This window comes from Danio rerio, chromosome 21 (genome assembly GCF_049306965.1).
Source record: "Danio rerio strain Tuebingen ecotype United States chromosome 21, GRCz12tu, whole genome shotgun sequence".
NCBI classification, from domain to species: Eukaryota; Metazoa; Chordata; class Actinopteri; order Cypriniformes; family Danionidae; genus Danio; species Danio rerio.
In genome coordinates, this window is record NC_133196.1 from 33,812 (window position 1) to 57,500 (window position 23,689).

Consider the following 23,689-nt stretch of genomic DNA (forward strand, 5'->3'; position numbering starts at 1 on the left):
ACATCTGACTCCTTAATCGTCTCTTTCACTAAATACTCTGCTGTCTCTTTCTGTTAGCACAACATGCCATAAACTGACCTTCCCACATCTGTGTGATGTACATTAATGGAAATAGTTCATGTAAAGGTCAGGAAATATTGGGGTTTAATTTGATATGCCTAACCCATTTATTTACTACTTTGTGCAGAATTGATTGAGTGTTTTAATATCGTCAACCAAAATAAATTTAATGACAGTATTTATGGCTTGCACTGTGCAACATCACGGGATCTTTGTGATTATTTTGATGATGTGTTGCTTTAATTAGTATTGGTCATTCCCAATAATATTCATATATATGTATGTATGTGTGTGTATATATATATATATATATATATATATATATATATATATATATATATATATATATATAGGCACAGGTGAATTGGGTAGGTTAAATTGTCCATAGTATATGTGTGTGTGTGTGTTTGTGTATGTTTCCCAGAGATGGGTTGCGGCTGGAAGGGCATCCGCTGCGTAAAAACAGCTGTAAGTGATGTAAAATATCCAGCCAATGCTTAAATCTGTAAGTGTACAGTGTTTAAAACTGTTGATTCATCTAAAAGAGCAGACTCATAGTGCTTTAAACGAGTCGTCTTGATAACGAGTCATAAGGTTTTTCACCATGACGTGACAACGAAACCAAGTTGTTGTACGCACAAACCCGAGAGATTTGAAACTTGCCGCCCCGCCCTCTAACACACACACACACACACACACACACACACACACACTTAATTTAGTTGATCAGTTCCCCTATAGCGCATGTGTTTGGACTGTGGAGGAAACCAGAGCACCTGGAGGAAATCCATGTCAATACAGGGAGAACATGCAAACTCCACACAGAATCATTCCTGGCCCAGCTGGGACTTGAACCAGTGACCTTCCTGCTGTGAGGTAACATTGTTAAGCACTGAGCCATGGTTCCGCCTAGGTCATTAAATGTACAATAATAATGATGATTATGATAATAATGAAAATACATGAGAATAAATTTCAATTAACAATTGTTTAAACTATTAAATTAATATTTTAAACTTTTGATCCATTTTTATAAAATGCCCTGTAATTATTTTGTTAGCTTGCTTCAAAACAAAATGAAAACAGGAGGATATATGTAGAACTTCTATTATTTAATTAATTCCAGAGACCTCTATTATCAGCTCCAGTGTGGAAACTGAAACCAGATTCATGCCGCCAGACCCGGATGTGCTCAGAGCATACAGATTCAGCAAAGAGAGGACATTCGACTTCTCTTGTCAGAATTCAGAGAGAATTAACAGTCAGAAGAAATCTGTTCTAAACAAACAAAGTGAATAAATAGCGGGAGCGATTGGGTGTGAAATAAAACTCAGCAGGAGTGAGACTGAAAAAAACAGTCCAGTGCAGATTTCCAGGCTGATGCTCTGGGTCCACCTGTGAGTGTGTAACGTGGAGACTGACACGGAGGGATCCATATGCAGTATTTATAAATCACACTCACTTAAACATACAATATGCACAAAGGTGCAAACACACATCAATAGTAGCAGTAAAGGTCTCAAGGCTGGCGGCTGACAGACACAGAGTGATTTACCAGGCAAGGGTCAGAGGCAGGCGGCGTGATACAGAGTCTGTGTAACAGGCTTGGGTAGTGGGCAGGCAGAAGGCAAAGCAGAGTCAGAAACGGGCTGGAGTAATGCACAGGAGATCAGGCAGGCTATAACGCTCAGTAATGCTGGCCGGGGCTGAAACTAGACTTCGCAGTGAACTGGAGTTTGAGTGTGGCTTATATAGGGAGCGTGGGTCGTTAACTGGATTCAGTTCAGGTGTGTGCACGATCAGTCTAGGTGGATGATGTAATGCTTAGAAATCCGGGGATGGGGGCCTCTGCTGGCCAGCGAGGGGAATGACTGGGACCGAGTCGGTGACAGAGAGATAGCCTAAAGAAGGGGTTCTCAATGTCTACATGAAAAGGTCCAAATCTGAATTTTTATTGAGGTCAAACGTCTGGAACAATTGATATTACATAACTTGTTTATAATAAACATCCATAACATGCATCACAAGTCAACACTGTTTATTTTCTTTAAATAAAGTGGCATTTGCATTCAAAACCCATTAAATACAATCCAAATATGGCAAAACCACTAATAGAAGTGCATTTTTGTACAAAACGCAACAAAAGGTAGGTGAGTAGTATCTGGTTTCAGCCATAATAATGCAAGCTGAGACTGCATATCTCAGAGATGCAACGTCAGACCCAATGCACTCAATGGAGCTAGTGATGTCACAGTGAAGGGCGGGGTTAGGTATGCGCATTAAAAAGCATTGAATGCAGGGCAACTGCACCAGGTCTGCATACAGACCTCTCTACCAAAAACATGCAAAAAGAAACTTTAGGTCCTGTAGTTTTGCGGTCCTCGTGTCTGTATTTTGTGGATGCTGCCACTCAAAATGTCTGGGTTTCGTTTTATAGTGGCGTCCACTTTTTACAACTCCAGTTGTCTCATTACAAATCAAGCAGCATGAAATAAACGCACACTCTGTTCATTCAACAATCAACGGTCTATCTCTTCATCAAGTTTGCTTTTCCATGAGAGCGACATCTTCATCCATTCAAGTGATCGACTTACTGCAGTGTGTTAAAGCAGGCGCGCGCCGTCAGCTGCTCGATCACGTGACGCCTTGGATGATGCTGGTAATTAGCAATGACACAGCTAATAACTGACAATAATAAACAAATAGGCAACTACAAGTTATTTATATAAAAATCAGCTTTCAGCGTAACTGTTGTGACTGGCACAGTAATGAACTACAGCTCCCAGCATGCACCTCGCACACAACGCTTCCTGTTTCCTATTGATTACACTCACACAGGTTTGCTGTGTGTTAAAGAATATTAAATGCTTCATGTGTTTTTTATCATCTGTATCCCATATTTAAAATCCTTTAATGCACAAACCTTTTAATTTTCCTCAAAAACAACAAGAACCACTTCTAGTGGCATTTTCAAAATAAAAGTAAAGCACTGAGATATTTCAGTTTTATTTCCAGAAAGAACTGTACAGACAATAAACACATCACATGTTCATATTTAACCCAATCTACAAAATCAGCAAGAATACAAACCCACATACACAAAACAGCAAAACTGTAGGAGGACGAGGCGGTTCCTGTTCATTTTCAGTGCTGGTGATTATATTTCAGTGTTTCTGTACACACACACACACACACAGGCGAACCTCAGATCAGGACTCAGACTCTCCGGCGAAGTTGGGGTTGGTGAAGGCAGGCTGGAAAACACACATTGTTATACTCTCTCTCCTGTCTCTCTCTCCTGTCTCTGCAAGTGTGTTTCTGACTCAGACGGAGACTCACCACGTCAACGTTCTTACTGTCCGGCCTGAAGAAGCTGATGTCACCCGGCTTCACACCCTTCACACTGAAGACGTAGTAGAAGACGGCCAACAGGAGCGCCACACACACCAGCGCACCGATCACTGCGCCCGCGACAACTCCAGCATCCGCTAGCACGCACACACACACACACACACACACAGACAGAGTGGCATTACAACAACGTACTCACACACACACACAGACAGTGCAGGGATACAGCAACATATACATACACACACACACACACACACACAAGCACGCACACACACACACACACACACAGACAGAGTGGCCATACAGCAAAGTACACACACATATACACAGACACACACAGACAGAGCAGCATTACAGCAATGTACACACACACAAACAACAACTACAACATCCACATCACCAACACTGTGTGTTTCAGAGCGCTGTGTTCGTCACTCACTGCCTGACGGGTCGGTTGGAATGACGATGCCGTTATCATCCGTCACATAATCTGAAATAAGAGGAAACAGAACTGAGGAGAGCTGCACCGTGAACATGATTAAACTCTGATTAACCGTCCAGTGTGTGTGTGTGTGTGTGTGTGTGTGTGTCAGTTTGTTTGTGTGTGTGTGTTTGGGAGTACGAGTGCATGTGTGTGCACTCTGTCAGTGTGTGTGTGTGTGTGTGTGTGTGTGTGTGTGTGTGTGTGTGTGTGTGTGTCAGGAGCTGGACCTACACTGGCGGTGTCGGCACACGAAGCCTCTCTTCTGCGTGCAGCTGTTGTCGTTCCAGGTTCCGTCGCTGTACATCTCCACACAGTTCTCCTTGCCCACGTCTCCATCATGCACGGCTTCATTGGGTTCTCCAGGAGCCCAGTTGGTGAAGCCCACTGCGGTGAGGTCGGTCCAGCCCCAGCCGTCTGCAAGAGAGAACAGCAGAGTCAGCGTGTGACAGCAGCCGTACAGGCAGTGGCGGAGGCGGGACGGTACTGTACTGCGCACAGGAGCGGTCGCGGGTCAGCCCGATCCACATGTTGTGGTATTTGGTGTAGTTGAGGTTGCGGATGAACTCCACCTCCAGGCGGCTGTGGATGGAGGTCAGATCTCCTCCGTTCACCTGCTGGCAAAAGTGCCGCGCCTCTGGCCATGAGAAGCCCACCTTCCCATTATAGGCGAAGTAGCAGTGCCGACCGTAGTGCCAAAACCCCGGCAGACACTTCCCATCGCCCGGAGCCGGCGTCGCTGGAGGCTTATCTGTGGAGACGACAGGAGTCAGGGGAACACACCAACACACACATGAGGAAATACAGCTATGAACACACAGAAAACACACACACACACAGAAAACAAACAAACACACACACACACGCGAGGAAAGAACACACATGGCAGCTATTCCCTCATGAAATGTCATGTAAACATGTGAAATCTCAGCATTCTGATGTTGGCTTGTGAAGTTGCTGACCTTTGAATAGACGTCCATGAGGTAAATACAGAGGTGCTGTGACAGGAAACTGAACACGTCTCGAACGTTACCTTTGGTGATTTTGCAGATGTAGGGTTTGGCGGCGTTGCAGTCGGTGTCGTTCCACGTGCCCTGGATGAAGCGCGAGGCCTGGTGCATGCTGACGCAGCCCTCGCCCTTATGGCTGGTGGGCTCTCCGGGACCCCAGTGGGTAAATAACACCGGCCAGCCATCAGACCATCTGTACGGGTCATTTTCCGACTGCGGGAACACACACACACACACACACACACACACAGAGTCCTCAGCTCATGCACTGCAGTGGATGCAAGTGGAAGTCAGTAAAGTGCTCACGATATCTGTTGAACATTCTACTTTAGTTGAACAAATCTCCTGTCGATGACAGTAATTATTTAATAAATATAAAACTCACAATGCAGTTCTGAATTCTGCACAGCACAGTTAGAGAACATTTATAGGTTGTGAGGAACAGGAGTTTGTGGATAGTTTCTGCTTGACTTTCCCAGCAGGATGTCAGATTAGCCCCAGAGCTGCTGTTTACTGCCTCACTCATAGATCTTTAGCTTGAGTATGCTCCAATGGTTCTCAATAGGGTTGAGTTCAGGGCAGGATGGAGGCCACACCATGAGTTTCTCTGCTTTCATACCCAGAGCAGCGACTGCCACACTGGGGTTCACTGCAGCCTCAGATGGGCACTGTCCCACATGAAGATGATTTTGCTACAGAAGGGATCTTCCTCAAGGTATTGCACTGTCGAATGATTTTGAATGAAATGATTTTGGGGAGCAGAGAGGTGTTTTTCCTCTCCTGTACTGCTGAAATGGTGTGTGTCCTGCTTAATAACAGGGAGCGTCCTTCTGCAGAGGTTTTCCTCTAATCGGGCTCTGCTGGCAAACTAGTTATAATTTGTGTCTAAGACTGATTTCGGTGACCGGGCGAGCACAGAGACACCACACCATCATGACTTTAATTGAAAAGCCAAAATAAATGTTTATGCCAATTAAAACCAATTTGCATAATAATAGGTGAGACAGTAAAGCTGTCACCCTACCAGGCGTCGGAGGCCGATCCAGGCGTCGGAGGGGCTCTGCTGCACGGCTGCGGAAATGAAGGCCTGGTCGTAGCTCATGTCCACACTGGCCAGGTTTCCTCCATCCTTCACACAGGCCTGCTGCGCCTCTTCCCAGCTCCGGGGCTCAGAGAACAGCTTATAGCAGTTGTTGAAATAGGTGGAGTAGCTGGACGGGCAGGGCGACCTGGTGGGCGGTGGGACGGGCAGGCTGCTCGCTGGGGGCAGGAGTTGTTATTATTATTATTTTTATTTAGTCATGTCTCTAGAGCCATAATGGACACAGAAATGTGCAGTACGTACACTTCTTCATGGAGCAAACCCATCCTCGCTCCAGCTCACAGCTCTCATCGTTCCAGCGGCCCGTCTGCAGGTGATTATGGGTAACGGCGGTGCAGTGTTCCTGTGCCAAACACAACACAAGACAGATCTCTGAACAACCCTTACTGATCCACAACACAAACACTGTCCAGTAGTCCACAGTTCTGCTTTAATGGGAAATTACACTGAAACTGTAAATGTAGAGATGTAGAGTTCTGAAACGGTCTCTTAATAAAACAGAATCAGATGAAGATTGCAAAACTGAGTTATTGTTAAGCTGAATCTGGCACAGCTCTGTCCCCATAAGGGCCTCCAGGAGCTCACCTTCCCGTCTACATTGTTTGGTTCTTTATCAGCCCAATTGGTGTATAATACAGGACTGACTCCATCACTCCACGCAAACTTCCCTTCATGCAGACTATCAGACAAACCGATCCAGACGGGTACAATCAGGTCCTGGAGGTAACTAGCTACAAAATCTGTAGAGAAGAGGACATATCATATAGATAATAGAAAATATTTGATCATATCTGGCAAACCTTATATATCATCAATAAAAGGCTGCATGCAATGCTAAAGGAGACGGATGGCAGACAGACTGAGCTCAGTAACGCTGGAGCTGCTGAAGACGCACCGTTTTCACTCTGGTTGTCGATGATGGCAAGATCTCCTCCTTTTTCTTTTCGACACCAGTCTCGCGCCGTCATCCAGTTAGCCTTGATCTCCTTCTGGTGTTTGTGGTTCCCCTTGAAGATGAAGCACTTGTTGTGGAATTTCATCCATCCTGAGAAAACCCAACGCAGGAAACATGACTGAAGAACTAGCATTATTGATCAAACACAGCCACGCCCACCGGCCGTACCTTCAGGACAGTTTCCCTCCCATGCGGCGGTCGGTGGTGGCGGTGTGTGGTCGTTCCCAGGATATTTCTTACACACATAACCAGCACTGGCACGGCCACAGTTAGCATCATTCCAGGAACCTGTTGACGAACAAAAACACTGTCATGAACCATCAAAAGATCATCTGTGCCTATACATCTGTCTTTACGTCTGTGTCTATACGTCTGTCGATATACGTCTGTGTCTATACATCTGTGTCTATACATCTGTGCCTATACGTCTGTGCCTATACGTCTGTGCCTATACGTCTGTGCCTATACGTCTGTGTCTATACGTCTATGTCTATATGTCTGTCTATACGTCTGTGCCTATACGTCTGTGCCTATACGTCTGTGTCTATACGTCTGTGTCTATATGTCTGTCTATACGTCTGTGCCTATACGTCTGTGCCTATACGTCTGTGTCTATACGTCTGTCTATACGTCTGTGCCTATACGTCTGTGCCTATACGTCTGTGTCTATACGTCTATGTCTATATGTCTGTCTATACGTCTGTGCCTATACATCTGTGCCTATACGTCTTTGTCTATACATCTGTGTCTATATGTCTTTGTCTGTACGTCTGTGCCTATACGTCTGTGCCTATACATCTGTGCCTATACGTCTGTGTCTATAACACACACACAGGGAGAGTCAGTAAAAGTGTATATAAATGCAGAATTATGTGTTCGGGCGACTCTGCACTGTGCGTATGGTTGCTGTTGAGCTGACCTCAATCATATTTGTTTATTTTTGATGCATACATTAACAAACATATGAAGGAAATGAAGACGATACAGTCATGTTTTTATTTGTAAGGAATGTCATCATGAAGCTCAGTACTGTGAAGGGTGAATGGAATGATATGTGACCTGGATGTCTGTTCATCTGGACACACTGCTCTTCTCCGTTAGCATCATTGGGCTCTCCAGGACCCCAGTGCACATAGGTGACCGGAGACAGATCAACCCATCTGCACACACACAGAGACACACACAAACACAAACACACATACACACACACACAAACACAGACACAAATAAATAAACTGACAAACTCGCATGCATAAAACACATAGACATACACACTCAAAGAAATACACAAATCCACAAACACACACAACAAACAAATGCTGGCGCACACACAAAAATACACATTCACAAAAGTACTCAATCACACACACACACACACACACACACACACGCTCAAATGTCTGCAGACTTACAGATACTCTCCACCGGCGACCCCGAACATCCTCATCCCAATCCAGGCCGCCGCCACCTGACCCGTGCCCACCTGAACACACACACACACACACACACACACACACACACACACACACACACACACACGTTATGCCTCCACAGTTCATGCTAACTGCTAAAGCTACTGCTGCTGTGTTTATCGTACCAGGCTGACGACGTACGACTGCTCTGCTTCATCAGCGATGGACACCAGCAGAGATTTCTCCTCGTAACAGCGAACCATCGCCACGTGAAAGTCCACGATATCAGTGTCGTTAAAGTAATAACAGACGCCGTTGTGTTTCCTCCAGCCAGGGTTGGATCCACATTCAGGAGCTGAACACAGGAAACACCTTTAATACAGCAGCTCTCTCTGGTGTGCAGTGTTCGGCTAAGTAATTAGCTTCTGTTCTGTGTTTACTCTGTACTGTGATTATCGCATATTTCAGCAGCTTCTACCGCCCACCTGACAGCCCGTTTAATGAGTGTGCATCTTTTCACATTGTGCTAAAGGTTTCTGGGATTTGCTCCACATGTTTCTGATTATCAGCTTTGAATTTACTGACAATGTTTATAAATGCAGCACAGAAATGGAGGATCTGATTGGTCAGAATGGTTGCCATGGTCACCTGGTTCTGGCGATGACGGCTGCGGTGGTATGATGGGCTTCTTTCCTTTGGCGATCATGCAGATCCAGTCCTGGTGTGCGTCGCAGTTCAGGTCATTCCAGGAGGACGTCCCGTTGGCGCTGGTCACCATCTCCACACAGTTCTCCCGCCCGTTGTGGTTGTTGGGCTCACCGTGGCCCCAGTTGGTGTGACTGACGGGTGTCCCATCGCTCCAGTGGTAGCCTGAGGGCGGGACGGTCAGCTGTGTTAATGCAGTTTATTAATGCAGATTCTGTAATGCAGCAGCACACACACCTCCCTCCAGCGGGTTGATGCTCAGGCCGATCCATGAGGTCTTTCCCTTGGTGAATCCGGCTAGAAACAGCTCCTCCTGTGGGCTGTGGATGCTGACCAGATCTGCCCCGCGGGACAAACAGTCCTCCCGCGCAGACGACCAGCTCTTCTTCAGTGTGAAATCCACAGAGAACAACTGCAGAGCAAGAAGAAGAGCATAACAGCACACACACACTCCTTACAACACACACGCATAACAGCAAACACACTCACACACCTGAGCAGAGTTTGACCTGCCTCATCTGGGAGAAAACCTGCTTGTGCTTCTGTTATATTATACAACCCCAAACCTGGAAGAGTGACAGTGTGGAAAACGCAAGTAAAACAAGAAAGCAGTGGTTTCCAGATGTACTCTGACTTGTGTTTGAATGCAGACGATATGAACGCACAATATTTGATGTAACTGAATTGAATTGAATTTTGTCTGGTCAGCCTCAGCTCATGTGTAAATCTCCATCCTCTCCTGACATTCAGAGCTGCAGCACACTCCAGGAGCAGTTCAGGCCAGTGATCAGGTGAACTGCTGAATAATGATGTGATGTCCACAGGTGATGGTGATGATGATCTGCTCATCAGGTAAGCTCTAGTCCTTTAGGAGCAGAGATGGGCCGAGGATCACCAGTTTGACCACAAATATGAGAGGAAATGAGTGAGATGATTAAACGATGATCTTCAGAGAAAGAGAGGAAGACGAGGATATTTCACCTTCAACAGTGCAGAACATCATTAAAGACTGAAGGAGTCTTGAGGAGTTTCAGTGCGTAAAGGACAAGAGCGCAAGCCTACGCTGAACAATCGTGACCTCCGACCCCTCAGGGGGCGCTGCATCAAGAGTCCTCATTCATCTATAAGCAGATCAGCACATGAGCTCAGGACTCAATCTTCTCAAGCAGCACAACAAAGAAGAAGAGGATCATCCAGACTGACACCAGCAACAAGTCCAGAAGCCCGGCTCTGTCATGGTCTGGGGTTGTGTCGGTGCTCTTGGTGAAGGTGACCTGCTCTTCTGTGATTCTCCATTAATGCTGAACAGCACAGAGAGATTCTGGAGCTCAATATGCTGCCTTCTGCTCCAGAGACGCCCTGCAGAGTCCAACAAGACCATGCAGAACCACACTGAGCTCACATTACAGAGTCCTGCTGCAGAGGAAGAGGAGACAGACACTGGACTGGCCTGCCTGCAGTCCCGACCTGTCTCCAGTAGTGAAATGTGAGGTGCATTATGAAGCACAGACTGCAACAATGAAGACCCCGTACTGTTGCCCACCTTAAGACTTGTTTGCAGGAAGAATGGGACAGAATTATCCCTGGAACACTTCAGCACTTGGTGTCTTCAGTTGCTAAACGTCTTTAAGTGTTGTGAAAAGGAAAAGCAACATTACACAGGGGTGAATGCTTTACTGGAACAACGTTTTTTTAAATGTGCTGCAAGATCCAAACTAGGGATACGTGTTTTATTTGAAAAAAATAAATAAATAAAAACAATAAAAATGAGGAACACATTCAATAATGTTTGGGGTTGTATAATATTTACACATTTCATCACCTCTCAAGCCTTAAATCAACTCCAGGATGTCAGATGGTCCCCACACAAGGAGAACGTGTAACAGCACAGTAAATACTGAAGTACTGGAGTCTGTATTTCAGCAGGACTAATGTCAGGATAGCTTTATATTGAACTGAGTGCAGCATACATCCATGCAGAATACAGTACAGCATACACACACACACACACACACACACACACACACACACACACACACACACAGTAATCAGCAGATTTCAGGTGTGTGTGTAGTCAGTGGAGTGTGTCCTCACCCTGTAGCAGTTCCTGAAGCTGGGCTCGCCCCCCCACCCGCTGTCACACCCGGTCACCGGCGGCAGAGTCGGCGCAGGGGTCGGTGGAGTGATGCCGCTTCGAGGAGCTTCACACACAAACGCAAACGACTCTTCACATTGTTTGTTGACCCAAAATCCGGCCAGCGGGGTTGTTGTCATGGTGACACATGGTCCAGCGTGGTTATCTGCGGACACAGACATCTGATTGGCTGAGGAAGAACATCATTGATCTTATTGTTGATTGGTTATAGTCTATATGGCTTTGGTGTCAGGACGGAGAGACTCGTTACTTGGTTCGTTGCGACCCCAGTTGGTGTACGTGATTAAAGCATCATTGTCCCAGTAATAATCCACCCCGGCCTGCCCTCCTCGCGCCCGCAGCCCGATCCACCAGTGACCGGAGTATTTGCTCATCAGTGCGGTAAAATGAGCCTGTTCATACCTGCAGGAGCACAGTGCTTACTACAGTACAGCAGCCTACATGGGGGAACACACACACACAGACGCAGACACACACTCACAGATCCAGGATGTGCAGCAGGGAGCTGTCTCGACTCTCGCAGAACTCTTTTGCCTCCTCTCGGCTCCGAGCAGTTTCTTCAAACCAGTAGCAGGAATACTCAAACACATCCCAGCCCTACACACACACACACACACACACACACACACACACACACACACACACACACACACACACACACACACACACACACACACTGTTAAGGCTGATTTATACTTCATAGCCCTACGCTGTGGCTGTCGGCGTCGCTGACGTGCACCTCTCAAAAAATGTAACTACACGTCGCAACGAGGCGTAGCGTAAGCTCTGTGATTGGTCGGCTTGGTATCGCTGACGAGTCTGGGCGGGACCGAGAGCCGGGTGAATGGTGCGAGCCCGATGGAGCGATTGTTTACAAGTGTGGAGTCCCGTGAAGGAGCTCCGGATGGAGAGTTTTGTTCTGTGTTTCCCTCATGGTTAAAGTTGCTGCACGTCCGCCGGTTCCTGCCTCAAAATGAGCGAGTTTGAGCCACTTGTACATCCAGGAAGTGTTCAGGAAAAGCAAAACAGCAGCAAAGAAACTCGACACAGAGGAACATTTACACCTCACTGCCCACTAGTGCTTCAGAAGTGTTAATGCAGACCAACAGAGACAGCAGCAGCAGTATAAGCACAGCTACACGCGTTACATGCGCCGTGGGTCACGCCGCTCACTTGCTGCAGAAGTATAAACCAGGCTTTAGTCTGAGCACTGCAGGCTCGCAGACGCCCCGCCGGAGCAAACACTGACCTGAGGGCAGCCGTAGACCGTGGGCTGGACAGACGGAGCAGGATAGTGTCCTCTAGGGGATTTGCAGATGTAGGAGTTCAGTTCAGTGCAGGTGACGTCATTCCAGTGTCCCGTCTGCAACACACAGCGGCATAGTGAGAGTGTGTGTGTGTGTGTGTGTGTGTGTGTGTGTGTGTGTGTGTGTGTGTCAGTAACCCTGGTTTACCTGATGGTACATCTCCACACAGTCCTCATGAAAGCCCAGGTGGTTGTTGGGTTCTCCAGGAGCCCAGTAGGTGAATGTGACTTCATGATGATCCGACCAGGTGAACAGACCTGAGTAGTCCAGATCATTCAGGCCGATCCACACGTCACTGGTGGCTGCAGACGGGACAGAGGACGGGTTACGGGAAGGGCTCAATGGACATCACTCACACACACAGATACACACTCACCCATGTACAGGTAACTCTCCACCCAGCTCTGCTCCGTCATGGACTGGATGGACACCAGATCGGCTCCCAGTGCTCTGCAGGCCGTCCGTGCGCTGTGCCATGTTTTCTTCTCCTGAAACGGCTTATAGCAGAACTCACCGAACTCATACCAGTCTGGACCAGAACATCTCAGCTCTGAAACACACACACACACAGCGGTGAGAGCCCGGCGGTGCTCCAGGAATAGAGCTGTGCTTATCAGGACATCTGATCTCACCTCCGTCAGCGAAGCGGTAGGACACGGAGTACTGGCCGTCAAACCTGAGACACAACAGCAGATTGACCGCAAACTCTGAACTCAGAACTCATGTACAGGCAGGGTTTCTGGAGCAGCGACACACACTTACTGTCGGGACACGATGCCGTTCTTTGTGGATCCGCTGTAGAAGTTCTGGCCCGGCTCCTTCAGCAGTGTGCAGTCTCCACCGATGTCATTCAGGACCACACCGGCGTGAATCGCTGCAGCGCAGATATTAGAGTCCTGCGGGACAGAAGCAGCTCAGCGGACTGCACAGTCAACGAGTCGCCATGACTGATTATTGATTATCCTCTTACCCCGCGATACGTCTCGGTCCCGTACACAGAGTACGCCTCCATCACACACCCGGCCGGACAGTGAACGCTGAAACACACAACAGCAGAGTCTGACTCACGCCTGAAACACACACTCAGAGCTTTAATGAGTGTGTTTGACTGGCTGGTGATCCGCAGCGCTGCACACACTCCGGGTTCAGAAGCTGATGATGGGAATGAGGAATAATGCAGGTGTGCAGCGCTGGAGATGACGAGCCGACACTGAGGTGTGAGATTCAGTACTTACGTCATCCTGTCGGTGGAGTGGTCCAGGTTGGGTTTAGCACTGCACGTCACAGCATCTGCACACACAGCAGAGGCAGAAGCAGAGAGGATGAGTTCACACACGGAGCACAGACCACATCAGCTCATATTAAACCCAATCTCCAGCTGACTCACAGTCCGGGGAACAGCCCAGAATGTCCAGCCGTAAGCCAGCCTGACCGTTCCACTGCAGCGGCAAAACCCGCACGTACTGCGCCGACACCGGCGTCCCGAACAGACGCTTCTCCACACTGGACTTATCCACAGAACCCGGATACTCCTGCAGGACAGCCAGCATCAGCATCTGTGTGTGTGTGTGTGTGTGTGTCTATGTGTCAGTGTGTGTGTGTGTCTATGTGTCAGTGTGTGTGTGTGTGTCTATGTGTCAGTGTGTGTGTGTGTGTGTGTGTGTGTGTGTGTATGTGTGTGTGTGTGTGTATGTGTGTCTATGTGTCAGTGTGTGTGTGTGTATGTGTGTGTGTGTGTGTGTGTCAGTGTGTGTGTGTGTATGTGTGTGTGTGTGTATGTATGTGTGTGTGTGTGTGTGTGTGTGTGTGTGTGTGTGTGTGTGTGTAAACCTCTGTCACTGCTGTGTGTGTATAAAAGGTGTGTGTGTGTGTACCCCTCCATCACTGTTGTAGTCGCTCCAGGAGAGCCCGTCTGAGCTGGTCTGGACCCTGAATGCAGTGACCCAGTGTTCTGCGGTCGGGCAGCCCTGGATGGAGACACCGGTGATCTTCTTCGGCGCACCCACATTCACCTGGATCCAGGAGTTGGCTGAAACACACACACAGACATACGCGAGTGTGAACCTGCAGCTCGTCTGCTTCGCTGAGCTTTACTGTGGTTATTTGATGATCCCGGGCTCTGACCGGCAGTGGAGGGCATCCAGCAGGAGTCTCCGTGCAGCCGGGCTTTATCTGCTCCTCGACCACTGAGAGACGAGGAGGCCGACAGCATGGAGCTGGTGATGTTTCCATCCTCCACCCCCAACCCGCGCACACACACTGCAAACAACACACACACACCGTCACACTCATCTGTGTCCCGCACACTCACTGCAGCGTGGCTGTAAAACAGAGGCGATGTGTATGTGTGTGTGTGTGTGTGTGTGTGTGCGTGTGTGTGTGCGTGCGTGTGTGTGTGTGTGCGTGCGTGCGTGTGTGTGTGCGTGTGTGCGTGCGTGCGTGCGTGTGTGTGTGTGTGTGTGTGTGATTGTGTACCTGTGTGTGTGTGTTTGCTTGTTTGTGTGTGTGTGTGCGTGTGAGTGTGTGATTGTGTACCTGTGTGTGTGTGTGTGTGTGTGTGTGTGTGTGTGTGTGTGTGTGGATGAATCCTGTACCGTTCTGCTCGCAGCTGTACACCACCTCCAGATATTTGGAGACAGTCGGGCAAGGGTCGCTCTCCGTGTATGCAAACAGGAAACAGAACTCTCGGTTGTCGCAGTCCTTCCTGGCCCGAGCCAGCGTTCCCTCAACAGTGCACACTCCTGAAACAGCATTCACTTATTCATCAGTCATTCACTTATTCATCAGTCATTCATCACCCATTTATTACTCATTCATCACTCATTCATCAGTCTTTCATCACTTTTTCACTCATTCATCACTCATTCATTCATTCATTCATTCATAAGTTCATTCATTTATCACTCATTCAATTATTCATCACTCATTTATCAGTCATTCACTCATTCATAAGTCATTGAATCATTCATCACTCATTCATTCATTCATTCATTCATTCACTCATTCATAAGTCATTGAATCATTCATCACTCATTCATTCATTCATTCATTCATTCACTCATTCATAAGTTCATTTATTTATCACTCATTCAATCATTCATCACTCAATTATCAGTCATTCACTCATTCATAAGTCATTGAATCATTCATCACTCATTCATCAGTCATTCACTCATTCATAAGTCATTGAATCATTCATCACTCATTCATCAGTCATTCACTCATTCATTAGTCATTGAATCATTCATCACACATTCATCAGTCATTCACTCGTTCATAAGTCATTGAATCATTCATCACTCATTCATCAGTCATTCACTCATTCATCAGTCATTCAATCATTCATAAGTCATTCACTCATTCATCCGTCATTCACTCATTCATCAGTCATGCACTCATTCACTCGTTCATCAGTCATTCACTCATTCATCAGTCCTTCACTCATTCATCAGTCATTGCATCATTCATCAGTCATTCACTTATTTATCAGTCATTCACTCATTCATCAGTCATTCACTCATTCATCAGTTATTCAAGCACTCATCAGTCATTCAAGCATTCATCAGTCATTCAATCATTCATCAGTCAATGACTTATTTATCAGTCATTCACTTATTCATCAGTCATTCACTCATTCATCAGTTATTCAAGCACTCATCAGTCATTCAAGCATTCATCAGTCATTCAATCATTCATCAGTCATTCAATCATTCATAAGTCATTCACTCATTCATCCGTCATTCACTCATTCATCAGTCATGCACTCATTCACTCGTTCATCAGTCATTCACTCATTCATCAGTCCTTCACTCATTCATCAGTCATTGCATCATTCATCAGTCATTCACTTATTTATCAGTCATTCACTTATTCATCAGTCATTCACTCATTCATCAGTTATTCAAGCACTCATCAGTCATTCAAGCATTCATCAGTCATTCAATCATTCATCAGTCAATGACTTATTTATCAGTCATTCACTTATTCATCAGTCATTCACTCATTCATCAGTCATTCAAGCATTCATCAGTCAATGACTTATTTATCAGTCATTCACTTATTCATCAGTCATTCACTCATTCATCAGTTATTCAAGCACTCATCAGTCATTCACTCATTCATTAGTCCTTCACTCATTCATAAGTCATTCACTCATTCATCAGTCCTTCACTCATTCATCAGTCATTCAAACATTCATCAGTCATTCAATCAATCATCAGTCATGCACTCATTCACTCATTCATCAGTTATTCAAGCACTCATCAGTCATTCACTCATTCATTAGTCCTTCACTCATTCATAAGTCTTTCACTCATTCATCAGTCATTCACTCATTCATCAGTCATTCAAGCATTCACCAGTCATTCAATCATTCATCAGTCATTCAATCATTCATCAGTCATTCAATCATTCATCAGTCAATGACTTATTTATCAGTCATTCACTTATTCATCAGTCATTCACTCATTCATCAGTTATTCAAGCACTCATCAGTCATTCACTCATTCATTAGTCCTTCGCTCATTCATAAGTCATTCACTCATTCATCAGTCATTCAAGCATTTATAAGTCTTTCAATCATTCATCAGTCATTCAAGCATTCATCAGTCATTCACTTATTTATCAGTTATTCACTCATTCATCACTCACTCCTTTACAGACACTGAGACTTGCAGATCCACAGCCAGACTCACCTGACACTCCTTCTCCAAACGGGCATATCTTGTCGCTGCGCCGGCCGTAAAAAGCGGACTGGATGTTGATGACGCTGTTCTGGGGGCAGTGGAGGACCATGCTGGAGTCCTGACAGGCGTACGCTGTGTAGAACCCTGCAGAACAGCACAAACACAGCTTCAGACGGAGAGAAGATCTGCAGGAGATGCAGAGAAACAGCAGCTGAGCTTACCGTCGTGCGGTGGCGGAGGCTTCGGGGTGTTCCCTGAAACACAGAGAGGGCTGGTCTTCAGACACTGTGGAGGTTTCACTACATGTCATTTCTCTGAGGTAAAACAGAACATACCGCGCCGCTTGCAGATGTAGCCTCTCTTATTCTCACAGTTATCATCGTTCCACGCTCCAGAGTTGATCAGAATAGACAGACAGTCTTCACCGTAGTAGTCATCAGGGTTTCCTTAAGCAGAACAGTACAGAACCGGTTACCTTTACATTCAACATCATCTGGACTGACTGAACAAAAGCTTGAGGTGTTTATCATCTGCAAGCCTGTTGAGTGTCACCTGCTGCCCAGTTGATATAGCGGAACGGAGACCCGTCCGTCCACGTCCATCCCCCCTCCGTCACCTGGTCGTGAGCGCCCATCCACAGAGACACGCCGGTGGGAATGTTCTGGATCACCGCTGTCCAACAGAGAACCGTGAGTCTCACACACACTCAGGAGTGGACAGAAGTGTGTGTTTCGAGGATACTCACCCTGGATGTAGCCCTGCTCGAAGGGTTCGGTGATGCTGAGCAGATCTCCACCCTGGTTCAGGCAGTCGGAGCGAGCATCTGCCCAGCGCCGCATGGAGAGAGTGATCAACAGGTAGCAGTAGTCATTGAACGGGTCGGCCATCCACGAGCCACACTTCTCATTCCAGCCTGAAACACAGCAGACAGGCGTTAAACACGGGGCGGACACCGCTGCAGACACACCGGACCCAGATCATGCGCAGGGTTTAGAGTCATGTAAACCTGCTGTTATTTATTATTAGAGCTGCAATAATCTGAATCCTCAAGCTGTGTGGAGCACTCTGGGTGTCATGCTACATGTATTTGAATACACATGTGTATATATGTGTGTGTGCGTGAAGAGTGTACCTGGACCGGATGTTGGGGGAGCAGGCGGCCCTTGACCTTTGGCTGAAAATACAAAGGAAATAATGAAGGATTTAGACGGGGACGGTTTGAGCAGGACGGCTTAATGAAGGTGTAGTTCACTGCACTGATTAATGTGTGCTGCAGTACACCAGCAGGAGGCGCAGCACCTTTCTGGCAGATGAAGGGGTAGGTGGCGCTGCAGGGCAGGTCGTTGAGTTTGCCGGTGTCGTGGTGCTCTGTCCCGCGGATGTGAACGCAGTCTTCATTGCCCTGCCAGTTATCTGGCTGGTTCAGCTCCCAGGGGAGGAAGTTCTGCAGGAGAGCAGAAGATGGGGACCAGCGTGCGCACACACACACACAGACACGCACACACACAGACACGCACACACACAGACACGCACACACAGACACGCACACACACACACACGCACACACAGACACGCACACACAGACACGCACACACACACGCACACACACACACAAACACACACACACACACACAAACACACACAGACACGCACACACACACACAGACACGCACACACACACACAGACACGCACACACACACACACACACAAACACACACACACACACACACACACACTGCATTCAGAGTAAAGGAGAGTGAAGTCTGACGCTTACAGCTGGAGTCCCGTCGGTCCACACAAACGTGCCTTCTTTACCGATATCATTCAGACCCACCCAGGAGGACCTGCTCATGTGTGCTGCGGGAGAGACAACACTGCGTCACACATGCGCACACACTCGTACACACACACTCCCTCATACACACTCTTGAAAATGTGTCAATTCCCCGTATTCAGCTTTGCTTTTTAACCCAGTGGAGTGGATAACCCAGGCGTGCCGCACCTGTCAGAAAGCTGATGGTCTCCTGGTCGTGGACGCTGACCAGATGCCCGTTCTGGGCCACACAGTAGCTCTCTGCATCCTGCCAGTTCTTGACGGATTCGCTCTCGAAGTGAAAGCAGTGATCCTGGAAGAGCAGATATCCTTCATCACAGTGAGAGTCTGCGGAGGAGAACGACAGCTCTGAGGATACCATCACCATAACACACACACACACACACACACACACACACACACTCACACACACATAAAACACCGCACAGTCAGTCTGAACACACACTTCAGCTCGGCTGTACCTGGAGCCGGGGTGGGCTTCACGTTCTGTCCGCCGGCCATCTTGCATATATACCCGAGGTTTTTAAAGCAGTTGGTGCTCTCCCATTTGCCGGCGTAGTTTCCTGTTTCAGGCGAGAATAAACCAGTTAGACCAGATCACTCTCCATCACCTGTCTGAAGAGGACACACCAGAGGAGCAGCTCACCGGTGTAGATCTGGCCGCAGTCCCACTGCTTTGGTGTATCCTGGGGGAAATTTGGGCTCCAGTTTGAAAACTCGATCGCAGTCTTGTCCACCCACCGAAATGTCCCGTCTTGGTCTTTATCTGAGGGAGTCACACATCATAACTCATTAAAGGTTCTTGAACAGACCAGAGCTGCAGAAGGCAGAAGATTGGCTGAAACACTCATTGGAGAGTGAACAGTGTGGAGCACTCGAGAGCTGCTGGATGGAGAACATTGAAGACGAGCAGCTCATAACTCAGCCTGAGGAGGAGTGACTCGTCCATTACTGATGAGCACGGTGCTCAGTGGAGGCCTCCAGAAGCAGATCTGGATAACCGACGTGTGTAAAAACACACTGAACACACGCACAGACACTGAACTGAAACACTTAGAGGTGTGTTAACATGTTGTCTGTAGTGTGCGCAGGTGAGAGATGCTGTCGAGTGTGTGTTGTGTTGCTCACCTGAAACACCGATCCACAGATCAGGTATATCCACCTGGTGAAAGTCAGGCAGCTGCGCATTAATGAAGAACTGCTCCTCTTCACTACACACACACACACACACACACACACACACACACACACACACACACACGATAATGAGCGCCACACCTGGTCCAGATAACTGTGTGCACCTGTTGGAGCTCGTCTCACCTCTTGATGGTCAGCAGGTTTGCTCCCATGCTGAAGCACTCGGTCTGGGCCAGGTACCAGCTGGTCAACATGTGCTGGTTACTGACCAGCCAATAGCAGCTGCCGGAGAAACTGAGCCAGCCGGCGGGACAGATGGCTGAGGAAGAGCAGAGCACCATCATCATCATCACTGAACATCAGGAGCGATGGACCAACTTTAATCTGAGACGGAGGGTCTTACTGTTCAGAGCTCTCTCGCACATGTACGGCCGCTCGTACCGGCACACGTGAGTCCGCCATTTCCCATAATCCTCTCCTGACTCCTTGATCATAGCGGTGCACACGCCATTGGCTTTATCTCTGAGTGAAGAAGCACAGTTTCAACAATCATCATCATCTTCATCATCTTCATCATCAACTTCATCATCATCACTTTCATCATCATCATCATCATCATCATCATCATCATCATCATCATCATCATCATCTTCATCATCATCTTCATCACTTTCATCATCATCATCACCATCACCTTCATATTCATCATCATCATCATCATCATCACCATCACCTTTATCACCATCATCACTATCATCATCATCATCATCATCATCTTCATCATCATCTTCATCATCATCATCATCATCATCATCATCATCATCTTCATCATCATCATCATCATCAGCATCATCATCATCATCTTCATCATCATCACTTTCATCATCATCACCATCATCATCATCACCATCACCTTCATCACCATCATCACTATCATCATCATCATCATCATCATCACTTTCATCATCAGCATCATCATCATCATCATCACTTTCATCATCATCATCACCATCACCTTCATATTCATCATCATTATCATCATCATCATCATCATTTTCATCATCATCATCATCATCACCTTCATCACCATCATCATCATTTTCATCATCATCATCATCATCATCACCTTCATCACCATCATCATCATTTTCATCATCACTATCATCATCATCACCACCATCATCACCTTCATCATCATCAGCATCTTCATCATCTTCATCATCAGCATCATCATTTTCATCATCACCTTCATCATCATCATCATCATCATCATCATCACTTTCATCATCATCATCACCATCACCTTCATATTCATCATCATTATCATCATCATCATCATCATTTTCATCATCATCATCATCATCACCTTCATCACCATCATCATCATTTTCATCATCATCATCATCATCATCACCTTCATCACCATCATCATCATTTTCATCATCACTATCATCATCATCACCACCATCATCACCTTCATCATCATCAGCATCTTCATCATCTTCATCATCAGCATCATCATTTTCATCATCACCTTCATCATCATCATCATCATCATCATCAAAACTCATGTACACTCTTGCATTTCTATGATGTTATTGTTACCCTGACATTAATAAAAAAATAAAAAAATAAAAAAAATATACTGAAAAAAAAATCATCATCATCATCATCACCATCACCTTCATCACCATCATCATCATCTTTATCATCTTCATCATCATCATCATCATCATCATTTTCATCATCACTATCATCATCATCATCATCATCATCATCACCATCATCATCATCACCATCACCTTCATCATCATCATCATCATCATCACCATCATCATCATCACCATCATCATCACCTTCACCATCAACTTCATCATCATCATCATCTTCATCTTCACACAGATCTACATTACAGCTGCTGCAGACTGATTCAGTAACACTAGTCAATGTCCCGGTCGGTGTTCTTACGAGAGGTCCGGCTGTCCGTTGGGCCAGTTGATGTATGATGCTGCGCTGGCGTCAGACCAGCTGAAGGAGGTGGCATTTGCTTGAACTTCACAGGACAGAGTGGTGCATTTCTGTGGAAAGGGGAGATGAAGTTGAAAGGCCTCTACATCTTCCTGAAACACTGAAACCTGTGCTGGATCTGTTCATCTGTTCATCACCCAGACAGTTCTACACTGCTGCTGTTCCTGATGCGTCCAGAAGGGGGAGACAGATCTACAGCCGAATAATGAATGTGAATTAAATGTGGAGTTAGTACTGGTGTTGGAGTCATTTGTGATATAATATATATATAATAGATATAATAGATATTTATATTTTATTTGTTTATTTGTCGCATGATTGATTCAGATTAATAATATTATAAAGTATTATTCTGTGTCACTCATCGAGTGGTTTAGTGATATATAGATTAACTCCACCTATAAGTCACGTCAGCTCACCTGCTTACGTAAGGGCTCACAGGTGATGGGTGATCATCTGGCAGGAGTAGCGGGGAAACAGTTTTTTGACGGTGTTTGTTTGTAGCATTTGTAAGACAAATAAAATTAATTTTGAGATATAAATGCTTGGACACGTCATGAACATCACTGCTCCTGTCAAAACGGCTCCCTAATAACTAGACGATGCTGGAGACCGTTATAACTGTGTTTGGGGAATCCTGCTCAAACGTGCTCTGATATTCAGTTTGCCATGTTTCCTGTGGCGGGTGGGTCAGGGGTAGGGGTCGGCTAGAGATTTATTATAAATGTTTTTGATCAGGCTAATGATAATGTTCTGAAGGCTCATAATAATACTGCACAGCCTCCCCTACTGGACACATCAAGAACAACAGGGCTGTAAGACCGCCTGCTCCAGGTCTGATGCTCTCTCTCGTCAGACGGAAGCCCCTCAGCAGGGTGCTGGATCTGTTTATCTGTGTTCAACTCTCACCATGGTGGAGAAGCCGATCCACAGGTCGAAGGCGGAGGAGTCGAGGCGGCTGGTGACGTACTGCTCCTCGTCTGCAGAGTTGATGGACACCAGATCTCCTCCGTCACGGATGCAGTCGCTGCGGGCCGCCGTCCAGCTCTTCCTGCTGCTCTTTCTCCGATAACAGCTGGAGCCGAAGCCCTGCCAGCCGTTAGCGGAGTCACAGGCCGGAGCCGGGTTCGCTGAGGGTGGAGGAGACAGAGATATGCTAATCAGCGGCTTACATATGTCAATGAAGCATTTTTAAATGATAACCAGCTCCTCATTTAAATAATCAGCTCCTCATATATGCTAATTACCTTCTCATATATGTTAATCAGCTCCTCCTATATGTTAATTACCTCATCATATATGTTAATCAGCTGCTCATACATATGATAATTAGCTCCTACTATATGTTAATTACCTCATTATATATGTTAATCAGCTGCTCATACATATGTTAATCAGCTCCTCCTATATGTTAATTACCTCATCATACATGTTAATCAGCTCCTCCTAAATGTTAATTACCT

At 46.5% G+C, this 23,689-nt stretch overlaps 1 protein-coding gene across 2 annotated transcripts in view; it reads right to left on the reverse strand.

Moving 5' to 3' along the window:
* Positions 1-3,050: 3,050 nt before the first annotated feature.
* The window catches only part of LOC100537272 (C-type mannose receptor 2), a 24,272-nt gene continuing 3,633 nt past the window's right edge, over positions 3,051-23,689 (reverse strand). For both annotated transcript variants that reach the window (XM_073935568.1, XM_073935569.1), the window contains exons 5-50: positions 23,136-23,356; positions 22,167-22,276; positions 20,602-20,720; positions 20,382-20,517; positions 20,190-20,272; positions 19,708-19,827; positions 19,523-19,624; positions 19,230-19,388; positions 19,002-19,084; positions 18,526-18,670; positions 18,359-18,400; positions 17,972-18,139; positions 17,779-17,898; positions 17,562-17,672; positions 17,448-17,480; positions 17,236-17,370; positions 15,136-15,282; positions 14,666-14,800; positions 14,416-14,570; positions 13,929-14,073; positions 13,777-13,831; positions 13,512-13,578; positions 13,304-13,437; positions 13,174-13,217; positions 12,918-13,091; positions 12,689-12,843; positions 12,484-12,597; positions 11,716-11,831; positions 11,485-11,636; positions 11,174-11,379; positions 9,317-9,491; positions 9,023-9,244; positions 8,560-8,729; positions 8,375-8,445; positions 8,022-8,122; positions 7,131-7,250; positions 6,903-7,052; positions 6,593-6,747; positions 6,251-6,350; positions 5,930-6,165; positions 4,929-5,118; positions 4,395-4,646; positions 4,130-4,312; positions 3,854-3,904; positions 3,400-3,548; positions 3,051-3,314 (exon numbers count right to left, since the gene is read on the reverse strand). In XM_073935568.1, the coding sequence (XP_073791669.1) occupies positions 3,270-3,314; positions 3,400-3,548; positions 3,854-3,904; positions 4,130-4,312; positions 4,395-4,646; positions 4,929-5,118; positions 5,930-6,165; positions 6,251-6,350; positions 6,593-6,747; positions 6,903-7,052; positions 7,131-7,250; positions 8,022-8,122; positions 8,375-8,445; positions 8,560-8,729; positions 9,023-9,244; positions 9,317-9,491; positions 11,174-11,379; positions 11,485-11,636; positions 11,716-11,831; positions 12,484-12,597; positions 12,689-12,843; positions 12,918-13,091; positions 13,174-13,217; positions 13,304-13,437; positions 13,512-13,578; positions 13,777-13,831; positions 13,929-14,073; positions 14,416-14,570; positions 14,666-14,800; positions 15,136-15,282; positions 17,236-17,370; positions 17,448-17,480; positions 17,562-17,672; positions 17,779-17,898; positions 17,972-18,139; positions 18,359-18,400; positions 18,526-18,670; positions 19,002-19,084; positions 19,230-19,388; positions 19,523-19,624; positions 19,708-19,827; positions 20,190-20,272; positions 20,382-20,517; positions 20,602-20,720; positions 22,167-22,276; positions 23,136-23,356 (6,056 nt within the window). In that variant the 3' untranslated portion in view covers positions 3,051-3,269. The remainder of the gene's footprint in view (positions 3,315-3,399; positions 3,549-3,853; positions 3,905-4,129; positions 4,313-4,394; positions 4,647-4,928; positions 5,119-5,929; positions 6,166-6,250; positions 6,351-6,592; positions 6,748-6,902; positions 7,053-7,130; positions 7,251-8,021; positions 8,123-8,374; positions 8,446-8,559; positions 8,730-9,022; positions 9,245-9,316; positions 9,492-11,173; positions 11,380-11,484; positions 11,637-11,715; positions 11,832-12,483; positions 12,598-12,688; positions 12,844-12,917; positions 13,092-13,173; positions 13,218-13,303; positions 13,438-13,511; positions 13,579-13,776; positions 13,832-13,928; positions 14,074-14,415; positions 14,571-14,665; positions 14,801-15,135; positions 15,283-17,235; positions 17,371-17,447; positions 17,481-17,561; positions 17,673-17,778; positions 17,899-17,971; positions 18,140-18,358; positions 18,401-18,525; positions 18,671-19,001; positions 19,085-19,229; positions 19,389-19,522; positions 19,625-19,707; positions 19,828-20,189; positions 20,273-20,381; positions 20,518-20,601; positions 20,721-22,166; positions 22,277-23,135; positions 23,357-23,689) is intronic.